General features: G+C 43.2%; 1 protein-coding gene across 1 annotated transcript in view; it reads left to right on the top strand.

Moving 5' to 3' along the window:
- Positions 1-21,416, top strand: part of robo1 (roundabout, axon guidance receptor, homolog 1 (Drosophila)) — a 1,072,119-nt gene that overhangs the window by 990,181 nt on the left and 60,522 nt on the right. Inside the window, exons 20-23 of the mRNA XM_068041298.1 lie at positions 6,885-6,911; positions 8,437-8,479; positions 11,551-11,702; positions 13,044-13,379. Of these exons, the coding sequence (XP_067897399.1) occupies positions 6,885-6,911; positions 8,437-8,479; positions 11,551-11,702; positions 13,044-13,379 (558 nt within the window). The remainder of the gene's footprint in view (positions 1-6,884; positions 6,912-8,436; positions 8,480-11,550; positions 11,703-13,043; positions 13,380-21,416) is intronic.

The following is a 21,416-nucleotide window of genomic DNA, read 5'->3' as shown; positions in this document are numbered from 1 at the left end:
TCAGGCAACCCAGACCCTGATTTAATCGAGTATTCAGTCAACACAGACCCTGATTTAATAGAGTATTCAGTAAACACAGACTCTGATTTAATAGAGTATTCAGGCAACCCAGACCCTGATTTAATAGATTATTCAGTAAACTCAGACCCTGATTTGATAGAGTATTCAGTAAATCCGAGCCCCGATTCAATAGAGTATTGTGTAAATCCGAGCCCTGATTTAATAGAGTATTCAGTAAACCCAGCAGTAATTTATTGTATATCTTTCGATAACTCTTCTGTGCAACGTATCTGACACATCTCACACAAGTATGGAAGGCAGTCAGCAGAGTTGAACACCTAAATGTCCCAAATAAAAACAAGAAATGCTGGAATCACTCAGCAGGTCTGGCAGCATCTGTGGAAAGAGAAGCAGAGTTAACGTTTCGGATCAGTGACCCTTCTTCGGAACTGACAAATATTAGAATATTCAGTAAATCAAGACCCTGATTTCATAAAGTATTCAGTAAACACAGACCCTGATTTAATAGAGTATTCGGTAAACCCAGACCCTGATTTAACAGAGTATTAAGTAAACCCAGACCCTGATTTAATAGTGTATTCAGTGAACGCAGACACTGATTTCATAGAGCATTCAGTAAACACACGCACTGATTTAATAGAGTATTCAGTGAACACAGATACTGATTTAATAGGGTATTCAGAGAACACAGACCCTCGTTTAATAGAGTATTCAGTCAATACAGACACTGATTTAATAGAGTATTCAGTAAACACAGACACTGATTTAATAGTGTATTCAGTAAACGCAGACACTGATTTCATTGAGTATTCAGTAAACGCAGACCCTGATTTCAGAGTGTATTCAGTACACCCGAGCCCTGATTTAATCGAGTAATCAGTAAATGCTGACCCTGATTTAATAGTCTATTCAGTCAACACAAACACTGATTTAATAGTGTATTCAGTAAACACGGACCCTGAATTAGTAGAGTATTTAGTAAATGCAGACCCTGATTTCAGAGTGTATTCAGTACACCGAGTAATCAGTAAATGCTGACCCTGATTTAATAGTTTATTCAGTCAACACAAACACTGATTTAATAGTGTATTCAGTAAACACAGACCCTGATTTAATAGAGTATTCAGCAAACGCCGTCCCTGATTTCTTCGAGTATTCAGTAAACGCAGACACTGATTTAATAGAGTATTCAGTAAACCCAGACCCTGATTTAATAGAGAATTCAGTAAACCCAGACCCTGATTTAATGGAGCATTCAGTAAACACAGACACTTATTTAATAGAGTATTCAGTAAACCCAGACCCTGATTTAATAGAGTATTCAGTAAACCCAGACCCTGATTTAATCGAGTATTCAGTCAACACAGACACTGATTTAATAGAGTATTCAGTAAACCCGAGCCCTGATTTAATAGAGTATTCAGTAAACACAGACACTGATTTAATAGAGTATTCAGTAAACCCAGACACTGATTTAATAGAGTATTCAGTAAACCCAGACCCTGATTTAATCGAGTATTCAGTCAACACAGACTCTGATTTAATAGAGTATTCAGTCAACACAGACTCTGATTTAATCGAGTATTCAGTGATCACAGACTTTGATTTAATAGAGTATTCAGGCAACCCAGACCCTGATTTAATGGAGTATTCAGTAAACCCGAGCCCTGATTTAATAGAGTATTCAGTAAACCCAGACCCTGATTTAATGGAGCATTCAGTAAACCCGAGCCCTGATTTAATAGAGTATTCAGTAAACCCAGACCCTGATTTAATCGAGTATTCAGTCAACACAGACTCTGATTTAATAGAGTATTCAGTAAACACAGACCCTGATTTACTAGTTTATTCAGTGAATGGAGACTCTGATTTAATAGATTTTGCAGTAAACCCAGACCCTGATTTAATAGAGTATTCAGTGAACCCGGACCCTGATTAATAGAGCATTCAGTAAACACACACTGATTTAATAGAGTATTCAGTGAACAGAGACGCTGATTTAATAGAGTTTTCAGAGAACACAGTCCCTGATTTCATGGAGTATTCCTTGAACACTGACACTGTTTTAATAGATTATTCAGTAAACACGGACCCTGATTTCTTCGAGTATACAGCAAACGCCGTCCCTGATTTCTTCGAGTATTCAGTAAATGCAGACTCTGATTTTATAGAGTATTCAGTGACCACAGACACTGATTTAATAGAGTATTCAGTAAAAACAGACACTGATTTAACAGAGTATTCAGTGAACACAGACTCTGATTTAATAGAGTAGTCAGTGAACACAGACTCTGATTGACTCGAGTCTTCAGTGAATGGAGACTCTGATTTAATAGAATATACCATAAACCCAGACCCTGATTTAATAGAGTATTCAGTAAACACGGACCCTGAATTAATAGAGCATTCAGTAAACGCACACACTGATTTAATAGAGTATTCAGTAAACCCAGACCCTGATTTCATGGAGTAATCCTTGAACACAGACACTGTTTTAATAGAGTATTCTGTAAACACAGACACTGATTTAATAGAGTATTCCGTAAACGTAGTCCCTGATTTCAGAGTGTATTCAGTACACCCGAGCCCTGATTTAATCGAGTAATCAGTAAATGCTGACCCTGATTTAATAGAGTATTCAGTAAACCCACACCCTGATTTCATAAGAGTATTCAATGAACACAGACCCTGATTTAATAGAGTATTCAGTAAATGCAGACACTGATTTGATAGAGTATTCAGTGAACACAGACACTGATTTTATAGAATATTCAGTAAATCAAGACCCTGATTTCATAAAGTATTCAGTAAACACAGACACTGATTTCATAGAATATTCAGTGAGCACAGACTCTGATTTAATAGTGTATTTAGTAAACACAGACACTGATTTAATAGAGTATTCAGTGAACACAGACTCTGATTTACCAGAGTATTCAGTAAACACAGACCCTGATTTACCAGTTTATTCAGTGAATGGAGACTCTGATTTAATAGATTTTGCAGTAAACCCAGACCCTGATTTAATAGAGTATTCAGTGAACCCGGACCCTGATTAATAGAGCATTCAGTAAACACACACACTGATTTAATAGAGTATTCAGTGAACAGAGACGCTGATTTAATAGAGTTTTCAGAGAACACAGTCCCTGATTTCATGGAGTATTCCTTGAACACTGACACTGTTTTAATAGATTATTCAGTAAACACGGACCCTGATTTCTTCGAGTATACAGCAAACGCCGTCCCTGATTTCTTCGAGTATTCAGTAAATGCAGACTCTGATTTTATAGAGTATTCAGTGAACACAGACACTGATTTAATAGAGTATTCAGTAAAAACAGACACTGATTTAACAGAGTATTCAGTGAACACAGACTCTGATTTAATAGAGTAGTCAGTGAACACAGACTCTGATTGACTCGAGTCTTCAGTGAATGGAGACTCTGATTTAATAGAATATACCATAAACCCAGATCCTGATTTAATAGAGTATTCAGTAAACACGGACCCTGAATTAATAGAGCATTCAGTAAACGCACACACTGATTTAATAGAGTATTCAGTAAACCCAGACCCTGATTTCATGGAGTAATCCTTGAACACAGACACTGTTTTAATAGAGTATTCTGTAAACACAGACACTGATTTAATAGAGTATTCCGTAAACGTAGTCCCTGATTTCAGAGTGTATTCAGTACACCCGAGCCCTGATTTAATCGAGTAATCAGTAAATGCTGACCCTGATTTAATAGAGTATTCAGTAAACCCACACCCTGATTTCATAAGAGTATTCAATGAACACAGACCCTGATTTAATAGAGTATTCAGTAAATGCAGACACTGATTTGATAGAGTATTCAGTGAACACAGACACTGATTTTATAGAATATTCAGTAAATCAAGACCCTGATTTCATAAAGTATTCAGTAAACACAGACACTGATTTCATAGAATATTCAGTGAGCACAGACTCTGATTTAATAGTGTATTTAGTAAACACAGACACTGATTTAATAGAGTATTCAGTGAATACAGACTCTGATTTACCAGAGTATTCAGTAAACACAGACCCTGATTTACCAGTTTATTCAGTGAATGGAGACTCTGATTTAATAGATTTTGCAGTAAACCCAGACCCTGATTTAATAGAGTATTCAGTGAACCCGGACCCTGATTAATAGAGCATTCAGTAAACACACACACTGATTTAATAGAGTATTCAGTGAACAGAGACGCTGATTTAATAGAGTTTTCAGAGAACACAGTCCCTGATTTCATGGAGTATTCCTTGAACACTGACACTGTTTTAATAGATTATTCAGTAAACACGGACCCTGATTTCTTCGAGTATACAGCAAACGCCGTCCCTGATTTCTTCGAGTATTCAGTAAATGCAGACACTGATTTGATAGAGTATTCAGTGAACACAGACTCTGATTTTATAGAGTATTCAATAAACACAGTCCCTGATTTCATGGAGTAATCCTTGAACACAGACACTGTTTTAATAGAGTATTCAGTGAACACGGACCCTGATTTAATAGAGTATTCTGTAAACGCAGTCCCTGATTTCAGAGTGTATTCAGTACACCCGAGCCCTGATTTAATCGAGTAATCAGTAAATGCTGACCCTGATTTAATAGAGTATTCAGTAAACCCACACCCTGATTTCATAAGAGTATTCAATGAACACAGACCCTGATTTAATAGAGTATTCAGTAAATGCAGATACTGATTTTATAGAATATTCAGTAAATCAAGACCCTGATTTCATAAAGTATTCAGTAAACACAGACACTGATTTCATAGAATATTCAGTGAGAACAGACTCTGATTTAATAGAGTATTTAGTAAACACAGACACTGATTTAATAGAGTATTCAGTGAACACAGACTCTGGCTTAATAGAGTATTCAGTAAAAACAGACACTGATTTAACAGAGTATTCGGTAAACGCAGACACTGATTTACTCGAGTATTCAGTGAACACAGACTCTGATTTAATAAACACAGACTCTGATTGACTAGAGTCTTCAGTGAATGGAGACTCTGATTTAATAGAATATACCATAAACCCAGACCCTGATTTAATAGAGTATTCAATAAACACAGTCCCTGATTTCATGGAGTAATCCTTGAACACAGACACTGTTTTAATAGAGTATTCAGTAAACCCAGACCCTGAATTAATAGAGCATTCAGTAAACACAGTCCCTGATTTCATGGAGTAATCCTTGAACACAGACACTGTTTTAATAGAGTATTCAGTAAACACGGACCCTGATTTAATAGAGTATTCTGTAAACACAGACACTGATTTAATAGAGTATTCTGTAAACGCAGTCCCTGATTTCAGAGTGTATTCAGTACACCCGAGCCCTGATTTAATCGAGTATTCAGTAAATGCAGACACTGATTTGAAAGAGTATTCAGTGAACACAGACTCTGATTTTATCGAGTATTCAGTAAACACAGACACTGATTTCATAGAATATTCAGTGAGCACAGACTCTGATTTAATAGAGTATTTAGTAAACACAGACACTGATTTAATAGAGTATTCAGTGAACACAGACTCTGATTTACCAGAGTATTCAGTAAACACAGACCCTGATTTACTAGTTTATTCAGTGAATGGAGACTCTGATTTAATCGATTTTGCAGTAAACCCAGACCCTGATTTAATAGAGTATTCAGTAAACCCGGACCCTGATTTAATAGAGCATTCAGTAAACACACACACTGATTTAATAGAGTATTCAGTGAACAGAGACACTGATTTAATAGAGTTTTCAGAGAACACAGACCCTGATTTAATCGAGTTTTCAGTGAACACAGTCCCTGATTTCATGGAGTATTCCTTGAACACTGACACTGTTTTAATAGATTATTCAGTAAACTCAGACCCTGATTTGATAGAGTATTCAGTAAATCCGAGCCCCGATTCAATAGAGTATTGTGTAAATCCGAGCCCTGATTTAATAGAGTATTCAGTAAACCCAGCAGTAATTTATTGTATATCTTTCGATAACTCTTCTGTGCAACGTATCTGACACATCTCACACAAGTATGGAAGGCAGTAAGCAGAGTTGAACACCTAAATGTCCCAAATAAAAACAAGAAATGCTGGAATCACTCAGCAGGTCTGGCAGCATCTGTGGAAAGAGAAGCTGAGTTAACGTTTCGGATCAGTGACCCTTCTTCGGAACTGACAAATATTAGAATATTTGTCAGTTCCAAAGAAGGGTCACTGATCCGAAACGTTAACTCTGCTTCTCTTTCCACAGATGCTGCCAGACCTGCTGAGTGATTCCAGCATTTCTTGTTTTTATTTCAGATTTCCAGCATCCGCAGTATTTTGCTTTTACCTAAATGTCCCACGTGTCTGTTGACAAGGCAGCATTGGTTCAAACTAGGGAAGGGATTATTTCAAGATGTTCATCCCTCAGAGATGCTGGACGGGACTCCTGGGTATGTTCGGGTAGTGAGGGAGTAAACCCTGGAATCAGTTATTTTATTCAGTTTTGGGGCCTTTGAACAGCCCACGAGTTTCCACTCTGAACTGACTCTCCCAATCCAACTGTAACTGAACTATAGACCCACGATAAACTTGGAACTGAGAGTCTGCAGTTAGGATTGCAGACTTGATCGTGCACTCCCTAAAGCAGAGCTGGCAAATAAACAGATTAAGAAACAATTCAGGGCTTGAATGCTTGGGGAAGAGTGTAGTGAATGGGGAGGTTCCTAGATGGTTGCGTTCAACTTTCCTTTTCCACATCTACTTTGTGACAGTAATTTATGACTCTGCTGTTCTAGCTTCCTGTATTCTGATAACCCTCTGTTTTGCTTCTTTCTTTCAGTCCCCTCTTTCACATTCACACCAACAGGTAAATATTCCTGTTCGTTTAATATCTTCCTGCATGCGTGTGCTTTTGAATTATAATTGTGATTTACCATCTTAAATTCCTCAGAGTCTGTGTGACTTTTTAAATGATCTAACACCACCATTGGAACCTCTTTTAGTTTGGCCTTCATAATACTTCTTTATTTTTGGTTATTTATAAAAATATCTGTGGGATTCTCAGTTTGTTGTCAAACCCAAAACCTGTCTTTCCCACCAATATGAGGCCAAGCTGGTCAATGGAGTTCAGGTACATATCAGACATGATCAGATTAAATGGCGGAACAGGCCCGAGGGGCTGAATGGCCAACTCATAGATCCATGGTGCAAATGGAGGCCATTCAGCCCTTCGTGCCTGTGCCGGCTCTATGAAAGAGCTATCCAATTAGTTTCACTCTCTGTTCTTTCTCCAGCCTTACTCCTGTTCCTAAGTTCTCTGCCTTGTTTGAAACTCTCTCTTCCAGTCCCTTTCTGTCAGCTCATTGCACCTCAGTACCACTGTGTGGTACTGAGCATTACAGACCAGGAGGATCCCAGGCTGTTTACGGTAATGAAGAGTTTTGATAGGGTTGGTCTTTGTCTTGCTCAAACAGGATCCTTGCCAACTCATTCCTAGAGGTTCCACCACATGATATGGATGAACTGATTGAGAGTGACGACTGTCCATGTGTTCATTTTGGTCAGACATGGTCACTGGCCCATATATGGACTGTTCGGATATTGGGGACACTGGTCCTGGTACTGACTTTTAAAAACTCCTTCTTGGGATTCTGGAGTTTGACCCAGCAACAGTAAAGGAACGGCGATATAGTTCCAAGTCAGGATGGTGTGTGGCTTGAAGGGGAACTTGCAGGTGGTGGTGTTCCCATGCATCTGCTGCTCTTTTCCTTCTAGGTGGTAGAGGTCATGGGTTTAGAAGGTGCTGTCAAAGGAGCCTTGGTGAGTTGTTGGTGCAACTTGTAGATGGAACATACTGCTGCCACTGTGCATTGGTGATGGAGAGAGTGAATGTGAGGATGGTGGATGGGGTGCCAGTCAAGCAAGCTGCTTTGTCCTGGATGGTGTCGAGCTTCTTCAATGTTGTTGGAGCTGCACCCATTCAGGCAAATGGAGAGTATTCCATCACACCCCTGACTTGTGCCTTGTCGATGGTGGACAGGCTTTGGGGAGTCAGGAGATGAGTTACTCGCCGCAGAATTCCCAGCCTCTGACCTGCACTAGGAACGTTTATGTGGCTGGTCCATTTGAATGTGTTGATATTCGGGGGCTGGGTTTAAGGAGTGACCCGGCCTTTCTCTGGATGGACTCAGGTACGGTGGGTTTCTGGGAAGCAGGAAACAATCTGTAACAGCATGGTGAGGAGAGAGTATGGAAGCATTTCCTGAAAGCTTTTCCATGGGATCATCCTGAAAGCTTGGAACTGTTGGGGTTTATGGGGATGCTGGGCTGCTGCCTGCATTCATCTATTGCATGACTTATAACGGGAAATGTTTGTTTGTTTTTGATTACAGTGGCCTATCAGAGAGGGGGAGAAAGTGTAAGCAGCGGAGCGAGGTAAGCTGATTGGTTGTTGTTCAGACAGGAAGGGAAGAGGGCCCTGTCCAAAGTGGGTTGGCTGCTCACAGTCAGGAGAGGGGGAAAATCAACTGGGGTCCCATTGTAGTCACAACCCAGTGACTCCTGCTGCAGAGTGTGTGTGTGTGAGTGTGTGTGTGTGAGAGAGTGTGTCTGTGAGTGTGTGTGTGAGTGTGTCTGTGAGTGAGTGTGTGTGTGAGTGTGTCTGTGAGTGTGCCTATGTCCTCACTCTCCTGGATCAATATTCATCCCTCAACCAAAATTAGGAACAGTTTATCTGGCCATTGTCACATTGCTGTTTGTGGGAGCTTGCTGTGCGCAAAATGGCTGCTGTGTCTCCCACATTACAACAGTGACTACACTTCAAGAAGAACTTCATTGTCTGTGAAGAGTTTGAGACATTGTGAGATTCTGAAAGTTGCTGTAGAAGGGAGAGCTTCTTCAATCCTTACAATTCCACAAACACAGCTTTTCCCCTGGCACACCCGGCTTACCCAATTTGCACTTGAGGGGCCGGATCTTATTCTGCTCCCGACAGCAGGATTCCTGGGGGGAGTGGAGAGTGGGAAGGCGGAGAATCAGAGCGACAGCGGTTGTCACGGATCCCGACGCCGGGATTGCCGGTTCCGATTCTCCTGGGGGCGGGTTAGGCCGATGCCAGCCTTCCTGCCCAGGCGCCAATTGAGGCCACTTAAGGACCTCTTCCTGCCTCCACTGGGATCTTACCAGGAGCGGGTGGGGACCCTCCGCCACGCTGGAGAGAACACCTTGAAATACGAGGCACCCTCCTTGTGGTGAGGTGGGGGGGGGGGTGGCGGCGGGGGAGGGGAACTCTCCTCCGTGGGCAATTTGTGACCCACAGAGGACTACCACTGGGAACCAATTCACCCTCAGGAACCTCCCTCCTCCTGGACCGAAGTCTGTTATGGGAAGGGGATCCCACCTCCTTAAACTTGCGCCCCAAAAGACTGGAGGATCGCTCCAGGGGGCTGGAAAATGCAGAAACAGGGTCCCCCCTGCATTTTCAGCCCAACGCCGGGAGCCACGCCTCCTGCACAAAATCCAGCCAATGAGCTTTGAGCAGGTGTGAGCAGCTATTCAACTCTAAAGGGCATCACAGGCCCGCCCCCCAATCCCAGTTCTTCACTTAATGTTCCGCAGGGGTTGCAGTAGCTCCTCGATTACTGATTGGAAGTAGGAACTCCAGCTGTTTTTTTTTAACCTTCCACTCTGAAATTGCATTTAAATAGCGCACTTAACATAGCAAAGTGTCCCAAGGTACTTCACAGGTGTGTTATCAATAAAGACATTTCTGACACCAAGCCACACTAGGCAGTATTGAAATAGGTGACCAAAAGCTTGGTCAAAGAGGTAACTTTTAAGCAGCATCCTAAAGAACAAGAGAGAGAGAGAGGCGGAGAGGTTTAGGGAGGGAATTCCAGAGCTTAGGGCCCAGGCAGCTCATGGCATGGCGACAAATTTTTTTTTTATTCATTTGTGGGATGTGGGCGTCACAGGCTAGGCCAGCCCATCCCGAGATGCCCTTGAGAAGGTGGCGCTGAGCTGCCTTCTTGAACCGCTGCAGTCTTGTGGTGCGGGTACACCCACAGTGCTGTTAAGAAGGGATCCAGGATTTTGACCCAGCGACAGTGAAGGGACGGCGATATAGTTCCAAGTCAGGGTGGTGTGTGGCTTGGAGGGAAACTTGCAGGTGGTGGTGTTCCCATGTATTTGCTGCCCTTCTCCTTCTAGGTGGTAGAGGTCACGGGTTTGGAAGGTGCTGTCTAAGGAGCCTTGGTGAATTGCTGCAGTGCACCTTGTAGATGGTGCACACTGCTGCCACTGTGCGTCGGTGGTGGAGGGAGTGAATGTTTGTGGATGGTGTGCCAATCGAGTGGGCTGCTTTGTCCTGAATGGTGTCAAACATCTTGAGTTTTGTTGGAGCTGCACCCATCCAAGCAATGGAGAATATTCCATCACACTCGTGTGTCTTGTAGATGGTGGACAGGCTTTGGGGAAACAGGAGGTGAGTTACTCGCTGCAGAATTCCCAGCCTCTGACCTACTCTTGTAGTCACAGCATTTATGTGGCTGATCCAGTTCAGTTTCTGGTCAATGGTAACCCCCAGGATGTTGATAGTGGGGGATTCAGCGATGGTAATGCCATTGAACTTCAAGAGCAGATGGTTAGACTCTCTCTTGTTTGAGATGGTCATTGCCTGGCATTTGTGTGGTGCGAATGTTACTCACCACTTATCAGCCCAAGCCTGGATATTGTCCAGGTCTTGCTGCATTTCTACATAGGCTGCTTCAGTATCTGAGGAGTCGTGAATGGTGCTGAACATTGTGCAATCATCAGTGAACTTCCCACTTCTGACCTTATGATGGAGGGAAGCTCATTGATGAAGCAGCCGAAGATGGTTCGGTCTAGGACACTACCCTGAGGAACTCCTGCAGTGATGTTCTGGGACTGAGATGATTGACCTCCAACATCCACAACCATCTTGCTTTGTGCTAGGTATGACTCCAACCAGCGGAGAGTTTTCCCCCTGACTCCCACTGACTTCAGTTTTACTAGGTCTCCTTGATGCCATTCTCGGTTAAATGCTGCTTTGATGTCAAGGGCAGTCACTTTCACCTCACCAGTTAAAATCGGGGATGTGCAAGAGGCCAGAATTAGAGGAACGCAGCTATCTCGGAGGATTGTAGGGTTGGAGGAGATTACAGAGATAGGGAGGGACGAGGCCATGGAGAAATGTGGAAACACAGATGAAGATTTTAGAATTGAGGATTTAAAAATTTTGAAATTAAGTAGCAAGATTGGGTTCCTGACAGAAAATGGTCACTCAGCGTAGGCTGGGGGATTGGTGGTTGTTGCAGGAAGTTAGGGGAAGGAAGGAGGCAGAAATCGAATCCGGAACCTTCCTGATATGTTTTTCGTATTGAGTTGTTAAATCTGTTGCGTGTGACTCAGTAACGCAGTGGGCAATTGAGGTTGTTCACTTGCTTTTAATTTTTAATGAGTTTTATTTCATTTCCCTTCTGCACCAGACCAGGTTTACTAAACATTGGAGATTCAAACCAGCCTTGGCTAGCCGACACCTGGCCCAACACAGGAACCAATCACAATGACTGTAGCATCAACTGCTGCACCTCAACCAATGCCAACAGCGATAGCAACCTTACGACCTACAGCAGGCCAGGTGGGGCTCTTTCATTGGTTAATTTCCTTCCTAAAGGCCATGGATGCGCCTGGGGCTCAAACTGTTCGGGGATATCTTCATGAGATGGATCAATGGGACAGAGCCTCCTGGATCAGGGATCTCGCCTGATCCATTAGATTTGTTCCTGGGGTGAGAGAGTTTTCTAGTGCGGAGAGATTACATAGAATAGGCCTGTATTCTCCAGAATTTAGATGAATAAGAGGTGATCTCATTGAAGTGCATAACATTATTAGAGGGCTTTTTCTTATTCTTTCATGGGAAGTGGGTGTCACTGGCAAGGCCAGCATTTGTTGCCCATCCCTAATTGCCCTTGACAACTGAGTGACTTGCCAGGCCATTTCAGAGGGCAGTTAAGAGTCAACCACATTGCTGTGGGTCTGGAGTCACATGTAGGCCAGACCAGGTAAGGACGGCAGATTTCCTCCCCTAAAGGATATGAGTGAACAAGATGGATTTTTACAACAATCAATGATAGTTTCATGGCACCATTGAGGAGCCGAATGGACGAATACAGCTCCTACCTCTTATGTTCTTTGGAGAATGCTCCATGAGTTAGACCTTTCCCACCCTCACCCTTCAGCTTGTAAAATTTTTTGTGGTAACTTGGAAGTGTGAGCTGATAATGGCACGCATGGCAAGGCCAACAAGACATCTGGGACCTCAGTGAGCAACAGTGTATCTCCTTAACCAGTGAGATTTATAGGGTTGAGAAGGAAACCGAGAAATGATAGAGAAAGAAGGAGGGTGACTAAGAGTCAAATCAGGTACAGAAAGAGAAATAAAGAGAGCAAAAAAAAGGATTGGATTAAGCGAGGGAAAAAAGAAAAGTAGGAGCAGAAATCATAAGAATGTGCTACCTGCAGGAATGAGATTAAAATCCTAAAATTGTTTCCTTTTCTGGGCCAGAGGTGATGATTGGCATTCCATTAACAATGATCACATTGTTAACACAATAGTTGCACTGTTAATGACCAGATTTAACTCTCTGCAGCAAGTTTAATGGGCAACTAATGTGCAAATCCAGCAGGTTCTTAAAAATAATGGAGAGGGGAACAAAGAGATCTTGCGCAAAGCCTTAAAAGCAGGAAGGTGGAGAGTTAAGAGTGCAGAGAGAGCAGTTAGCTCTGTGCAGTTCCTAGTGGAACATGATTAACAGATGTGTTGGCATGTCTTTGGGAGCGGTGGCTTGACTGGGAATGGTAGGTGGTGTATCGGAGCCAGGAGATAGAGAATGGTGGGAAATGAAACTGAAAGAACATCGCACGCATTGCAAAGACTGACGTTTTCCTCTCTTGCCTCCACACTGTCTCTCCCTCCCAGCTGACTGCATAGCCAACTATAACAACCAACTGGAGAACAAACAGACTAACTTGATGCTGCCGGAGTCAACGGTCTATGGGGACATGGACCTGAGCAACAAGATCAACGAGATGAAGACCTTCAACAGCCCCAACCTGAAGGAGGGTCGCTGCCTGAACCAGACAGCACAACCCACCCCCTACGCCACCACACAGCTCATCCAGACCACACTGGGGAACAACATGAACAGTGGTGGAATGGAACTGAATGACAAGCATTGGAAACCGTCGCTACAGGCCAAGCAGGAAATAACCCCCATGCAGTACAACATCATGGAGCAAAATAAACTCAACAAAGGTAAATAAGGAAGAACTTATTGCATTGCTATAACGCCCATCGCTGCCTCAGGCATCCCAAAGCCCTCCTTTGATATGTGGCACACATAAAACACTCCTTTGATATGTGGCCACTGTTGTAACATGAAAGCCAATTTAGGCACAGCAAGCTCCCATAAATAAATAATGTGATAATAGCCCAGTTGGAGGTTAGATATTGGCTCAGGACACTGGCAAGATCTCCCCCTGCTCTTCTTCAAACGAGTGGACATGGGATCATTTTACATCCAGCCAAAGGGGCCTCAGTTTAACATCGCATTGTAAAGACAGCCCCTCCAACAATGCAGCACTGCCTCAGTACTGTACTGGAGTGTCAGCCTAGACTTTATGGTCAAGTCTCAGACAAGGGACTTAAACCCACAACCTTCTGACTCAAAGCCAAGAGTGCTATCAACTAAGCCATGGCAGAGGAGGAACATATTTGCACCTTGCTGGCAGGAGGATATCACTATAGCATCACGGTGAGGTTGGGAGAATGTGGGATACAAGCCTTGATACTGAGGTTGGGTTAAGGGGGAGGCACCTGTCAGAAAAGTGGGATCTGGGCATCACTGGCAAGGTGGACATTCCTTTCCCATCTCTAGTAGCCCTGGGAAGGTGGTGGTGGACCTTAGTCATGAACCCCTTATAGCAGATTGGATACAACTGAGTGCCTTTGCTGGGCTATTTCAGAGGGACATTTGAGAGTTACAGTGGGACTGGAGTCACATATCAACCCACACTCGGTAAGAATGGCAGGTTTCCATCCCTAAAGTACACCAATGAAGCAGTTGGGTTTTTAGGAAATTCTAACAGTTTCATGGTCATTTTTACTGATACCAGCCTTTTGATTTCTATAACATCACAACTTGTATCTATATAGCTTCTTTAACAGAATAAAACATCCCAAAACAATTCACAGTAATGTTATAAAGCAAAACTTGACACTGATCACATAACACAACATTCAGACAGGTGACCAAAAGCTTGGTCAAAGAGGTAGGTTTTAAGGAGTGTCGTAAAGGAGGAAACAGAGGTAGAGAGGCGGAGAGGTTTAGGGATGGAATTCCAGAGCTTAGGGCCCAGGCAGCTGATGTCACAGCTACCAATGACGGGATGATTAAAATTGGCGATGTGCAAGAGGCCGGAATTACATGAGCGCAGATATCTCAGAGAGTTGTGGGTCTGGAGGAGATTACAGAGATAGGGAGGTGTGAGGCCAGGGAGGCATTTGGAAACAAGGATGAGAATTTTAAAATTGAGGCATTGCTTAACTAGGAGCCAGTGTAGGCCACCAAGCACAAACGTGTTGGGTGAACGGGACTTGGTGTGCATTCGGATGTGGGCAGCAGAGTTTTGGATGTCCTCTAGTGTACGCAGAGAAGAACATGGGAGGTCAGCCAGGAGTGTGTTTGAATAGTCAAGTCCAGAGGTAATAAAGGCATGAATGAGGGTCTCAGCAGCAGATGGGTTGAGGTGGGGTGGAGTCGGGCAATGTTACGGAGGTGGAAACAGGCAGTCTTGGTGATGGCGTGGATATGTGGTCGGTAGCTCATCTCGGGGTCAAATATGGCACAAAGATTGTGAACAGACTGGTTCAATCTCAAACAGCTGCCAGGGGGAAGGATGGAGTAGGTGGCTAAGGAATGGAGTTTGTAGCCGGGACTGAAGGCAATGGCTTTGTTCTTCCCAATGTTTAATAGGAGAAAACTTCTGCTTATCTGTACTTACCTGAAAATTTAGAGACAGTGGATGAGTCAAGAGAGGTGGTGGTGAGGTAGAGCTGGGTATCTTCAGCATGCATATGAAAACAATGTTTTCGGATGATGTTGCTGAGGGGCAGCATGTAGATGAGAAATAGGAAGAGGCCAAGGATAGATCCTTGGGGGACACCAGAGGTAACGGTACTGGAGCAGGAAGAGAAGCCATTGCAAGTGAGTCTCTGGCTATGATTAGATAGTTAAGAATGGAACCAGGTGAGAGCAGTCCCACCCAGCTGGACAACAGTGGAGAGCCAGTGGAGGAGGATGGTGTGGTAAACCATGTCAAAGGCTGCAGACAGATTGAGAAGAAGGATGAGAGGGAAAAGTTTATCTTAGTCACTGTCACATAGGATGTAATTTGAGACTTTGATAAGAGCCATTTCCGTACTGTGGAGTTCTGGGAAGGCTGGAAATGGATTTGGGAGGCAACAACATGTTCAAGGACTTTGGGGAGGAAAGGGAGGTTGGAGATGGGTCGATAGTGTGCAAGGATGGAGGAGTCAAGGGTTGGCTTTGAGGACAGCAGTGATGTCGGTTGTTTTGAAGGAGAGAGGGAGAACACCTGAAGAGAGAGAACCATTAACAACATCGGTTAACATGAGGACCAGCAGGGGAGGTTGGGTGGTCAGGCGTTTAGTGAGTACAGGAGGTGGGTCTCATGGACAAGATGAGCTTGGAGAGGGCTTGATGAGCGATAAGAGAGAAACTAGAGAAAGATGCGAGTTAGGGCAGGGAGGAACTTTAGAGGAGGTTTGGCCAGGTGGGCTTGTAGAAGAGAGGGACACGGCAGAGGCAGCTGATTGGATCTTCCAATGCTCACACTTATTGTTGAAGATAAGGGTGGAGGGGACAGAGGAGAGGGGTTTAAGAAGACGGTTTGCAGTAGAGAAAAGAAGCAGGGAGTTTTCTTTGCATTCAAGAATGACCCTGGAATAATCAGTTTTAGCAGATGAGAGCAGGAGCCGATGGATCTTTATATGGTCTAGTCAGAGCCAGCAATGGATGGCTAAACCAATTGTCCACTGTATCCATTCAAGTCTGCGTCCCTTGGACTGAAGGGCGTGGAGATGAGGGCCATACCTTTACTCTGTATCTAACCCCATGCTATACCTGCCCTGGGAGTGTTTGATGAGAGAGTGTAAGGGAGTTTACTCTGTATCTAACCCCACGCTATACCTGCCCTGGGAGTGTTTGATGGGACAGTGTAAGGGAGTTTACTCTGTATCTAACCCCATGCTATACCTGCCCTGGGAGTGTTTGATGAGAGAGTGTAAGGGAGTTTACTCTGTATCTAACCCCATGCTATACCTGCCCTGGGAGTGTTTGATGAGAGAGTGTAAGGGAGTTTACTCTGTATCTAACCCCATGCTATACCTGCCCTGGGAGTGTTTGATGAGAGAGTGTAAGGGAGTTTACTCTGTATCTAACCCCATGCTATACCTGCCCTGGGAGTGTTTGATGAGAGAGTGTAAGGGAGTTTACTCTGTATCTAACCCCATGCTATACCTGCCCTGGGAGTGTTTGATGAGAGAGTGTAAGGGAGTTTACTCTGTATCTAACCCCATGCTATACCTGCCCTGGGAGTGTTTGATGAGAGAGTGTAAGGGAGTTTACTCTGTATCTAACCCCATGCTATACCTGCCCTGGGAGTGTTTGATGAGAGAGTGTAAGGGAGTTTACTCTGTATCTAACCCCATGCTATACCTGCCCTGGGAGTGTTTGATGGGAGAGTATAAGGGAGTTTACTCTGTATCTAACAGAATTACAGTATCCCAGAATTGTTACAATGCAGGAGGAGGCTGTTTGGCCCATTGTGTGTGCACCAGCTCTCCAAATGAGCATTTCACCTAATGCCATTCCCTTGCCTTCTCCACGTAACCCTGCACATTCTTCCTTTTCAGATAACAGTCTAATTCCCTTTTGAATGCCTCGATTGAACCTGCCTCCACCACACTCTCAGGCAGTGCATTCCAGATCCTAACCACTCGTTGCGTGAAGAAGTTTTTCCTCATGACACTTTAGCTTCTTTTGCCAAACATTTTAGATCTCTGCCCTCTCATTCTCAATCCTTTCATGAGTGGGAACAATTTTTCCCTATCCACTCTGTCCAAACCCCTCATGATTTTGAACACCTCTATCAAATCTCCACTCAGCCTTCTGTTCTCTCAGGAAAACAATCCCAACTTTTCCAATCTGTCTTCAGACCTGAAGTTCCTCATCCCTGGAACCATTCTCGTGAATCTTTTCTGTACTCTCTCCAATGCCTTCACATCTTTCCTAAAGTGTGGCGCTCAGAACTGGACGCAATACTCCAGCTGAGGCTGAACATGTGTCTTATACAAGTCCTTGCTCTTGTAATCTATGCCACTATTAATAAAGCTTTATTAACTGCTCTCTCCATCTGTCCTGCCACCTTCAATGATTTATAGGAACATAGGAACAGGAGTAGGCCTTTCAGCCCATCGAGCCTGCTCTGCCATTCAATAAGATCATGGCTGATCATCCACTTCAATGCCTTTTTCCTACACTATCCCCATATCCCTTTGTATCATTGGTATTTAGAAATCTGTCAATCTCGACTTTAAACATACTCAATGGCTGAGCTTCCACAGCCCTCTGGGGTAGAGAATTCCAAAGATTCACAACCCTCTTTGTAAAGAAATTTCTCCTCATCTCTGTCCTAAGTAGCTTCCCCCTTATTTTGAAATTGTGTTCCCTGGTTCCAGACTCCCCAACCAGGGGAAACATCTTACCTGCATCTACCCTGTCTATCCCTTTAAGTATTTTGTAGGTTTCAATGAGATCACCTCTCATTCTTCGAAACTCTAGAGAATACAGGCCCAATTTCCCCAATCTCTCTTCATAGGACAGTCCTGCCATCCCGGAAACAAGTCTGGTGAACCTTCATTGCACTCCCTCTATGGCAATAATATCCTTCCTAAGGTAAGGGGATCAAAACTGCACACAGTACTCCAGATGCGGTCTAACCAAGGTTCTATACAATTGAAGCAAGTCTTCACTACTCCTGTACTCAAATCCTCTTGTGATAAAGGCTAACATACCATTAGCCTTCTTAATTGCTTGTTGCACCTGCATGTTAGCTTTCACTGACTTATTGACAAGGACATCCTGATCCCTTTGTACATCTACACTTTCTAATCTCTTACCATTTAAAAAATACTCTGCACATTTATTCCTCCTACCAAAGTGGATAACCTCACATTTTTCCACATTATATTCCATTTACCACATTCTTGCCCACACACTAAGTCTGTCCAAATCCCCTCATGTACATATACCCCAGGTCCCTCTGCTCCTGCACCCCCTTTAGAATTGTACCCTTTATTCTATATTGTCTCTCCATGTTCTTCCTACCAAAATGAATGACTTCACATTTCTCCACATTGAACTTCATCTGCCACCTGTCTTCCCATTCCACCAACTTGTGTCCTTTTAAAGTTCTAAACTATCCTCCTCACAGTTCACAATTGTTCCAAGTTTCATATCATCCATTAATTTTGAAATTGTGCCCTGTACACCCAGATCATTAATATATATCAGGAAAAGCAAGGGTCCCAACACTGACCCCTGGTGAACTCCACTGCAAACCTTCCTCCAGCCCAAAGGGCATCCATGAACCACTACTCTTTGTTTCCAATCACTCAGCCAATTTCCTATCCATGTTGCTACCATCCCTTTTTATTTCATGAGCTATAATTTTGCTCACAGTCTGTTGTGTGGCACTGCATCAAACGCCTTCTGGAAGTCCATGTACACCACATCAACAGCATTGCCCTCATCAACCCTCTCTGTTACCTGTTCAAAAAACACCAGCAAGTTAATTAAACATGATTTTCTCTTAACAAATCCATGCTGGCTTCCCTTAATTAACCTGCATTTGTCCATGTGACTATTCATTTTGTCCCAAATTATTGTTTCTAGAAGTTTCCCCACCACTGAAGTTAAATGACTGGCTTGTAGTTGCTGGGCTTATCCTTACATCCTTTTTTGAACAAGGGTGTAACATTTGCAATTCTCCAGTCCTCTGACACCACTCCTGAGTCTAAAGAAGACTGGAAAATTATGGCCAGTGCCTCTGCAATTTCCACTCTCACTTCCTTGGATGCATCTCATCTGTCCCTGGTGTTTTATCAACTTTAAGTATAGATAGCCTATCTAATACCTCCTACTTAACAATTTTAAATCCTTCTAGTGCATTAATTACCTCCTCTTTCACTCTGGCCTGGGTAGCATCTTCTTCCTTGGTAAAGTCGGATGTTACGGCCAAGGTGGGAGGAGTGCACTGTCTTTTCTAGTTTCACTTCTCCACAGGTCACAACTTATATTTGAAATGTTTACCCAGTTACCGATGCAGTCAATCATATACTCTACTCTTCATCCCAGAATAAACTACACCAACCAGATTTCTTGAATAAACAACAAAATTAGTAGTCTATTATAAAACCAGACTTAAGCAGTAATGAAGCAAAGCATTAACACAGATTGAAATATGGCAGTTCCCTTTTAAAATCCCCCACGCATAAACTCACACACACACTGAAAAAAATACAGAAATTCTCTCTGCTAAGGTCTGTTACAAGAAAACGACAAAAAAAGAGAATACTATGGCCAATTACTTGCTAATTCTTGAAGAAAAAAAGAGATGTGGTAGGAAAGGAAGTCACCTGTCCCTTTTGGCATCCGGGTATATGGAGACGGATCACTGGGATCTTTTCAGAAGCAATTCATTCTGGAAATGTCAAGAAATCGTCTGGTAGGCTTACCAGGAGACAGGTGGCAATGGGGGTTTCAGCCAGCACACACTGCATTCTCTGAGAGAAGTGCAGGAGCTATGGATGTCTTTTTCCTTGGCAGGCAAAACACCAACTGTCTTCAAAAAAGTTCACGCCCGAACTGAACTGAAAACAATCCAAACTCCAAACAGAAAGTCAACCTCCTGACCTGCATAAACCTTGACATGTGGCTTCTCTGTAAACACCTCCTCTAAGTTCAAGGTTCCTGTTATTTATTTATCTTAAGGCAGGTGATCTCCAGTAGAGGTTGTTTTTAGCACTCCTTGATTCTGCCAGTAAGTGTTTTCAGTCAAGTGTCCTTTCAGTGACCCCAGTGAAAAAAACAAAGTCCAGCATTTCTTCAGGCTTCCAAATGAATCCATTTCCACAATTTAAATATGAGTCCCTAAAAACATATTTTAAAAAAATAGAAACACTTTCATAAACACAGGTGCAAAGTGTTCATTTAATACCTCAGCTATTCCCCCTTCCTCCATGTGTAAATCCCCTTTTGGTCCCAAATTGGCCCTACTCCACCATTTACCACCCTTTTACTATTTATATGCCTATAGAAGACTTTGGGATTCCCTTTTATGTTAGCTGCCAGTCTATTTCCTGACCGACTGCAGAGCACCCTGAGGAGGGAGGGTGAACAGCCAGCAGTCGTGGTCCACATTGGTACCAGTGACATAGGTAGGAAGAGGGATGCGGTCATGCAGAAAGAGTTTACTGAGCTAGGTAAGAAATTAGCAAGCAGGACCTCAAAAGTAATAATCTACGGATTACTTCCAGTGCCACATGCAAGTGAGTATAGAAATAGGAGGATAGTGCAGATGAACACGTGGCTGGAAAGATAGTGAAGGAGGGAGAGGTTTAGATTCCTGGTACACTGGGACCAGTTCAGGAGAAAATGGGACCTTTACAGGCCGGATGGGTTGCACTTGAACAGAGCTGGGGTGATTTGTTACTGCTATTGGGGAGGGTTTAAACTAACTTGGCAGGGGTGTGGGAACCAGGAGAAAATATCAGAGAGGAATACCAAAGTGCACAGAATATTGGGAGAGACAGATAGCACTAGAGAAGGGAATAGTAAGTTATTAGGTGGGGTCAGAGTAAGGAAGAAAGTGCCTGACATCTGTCATTAGCACACTTTTTCTTCTTCATCTTCATCTCTATCTCTTTTGTCACCCAGGGAGCTTTGGATTTATTTGTTCTACCTTTCCCCTTCAAGGGAATATACCTTGACTGTACCCGAACTATCTCTTCTTTGAAGGTGGCCCATTGTTCAGCTAATGTTTTTCCTGCCAAACTTTGATACCCATTTACTCGGCCCAGATCCATTCTTATCCCATTGAAGTTGGCTTTACCCCAGTTAATTATTCTTACTCTAGATGTTCTTTGTCCTTTTCCATAACCAACCTAAAACTTATGATAAAATGCTCACTGTCCCCTAAATGTTCTCCT

This window comes from Heterodontus francisci, chromosome 10 (assembly GCF_036365525.1).
Source record: "Heterodontus francisci isolate sHetFra1 chromosome 10, sHetFra1.hap1, whole genome shotgun sequence".
In the NCBI taxonomy this organism is placed as follows: Eukaryota; Metazoa; Chordata; class Chondrichthyes; order Heterodontiformes; family Heterodontidae; genus Heterodontus; species Heterodontus francisci.
Note: the sequence above shows the minus strand (reverse complement) of the source record. Positions and strands in the feature narration are given on the sequence as shown.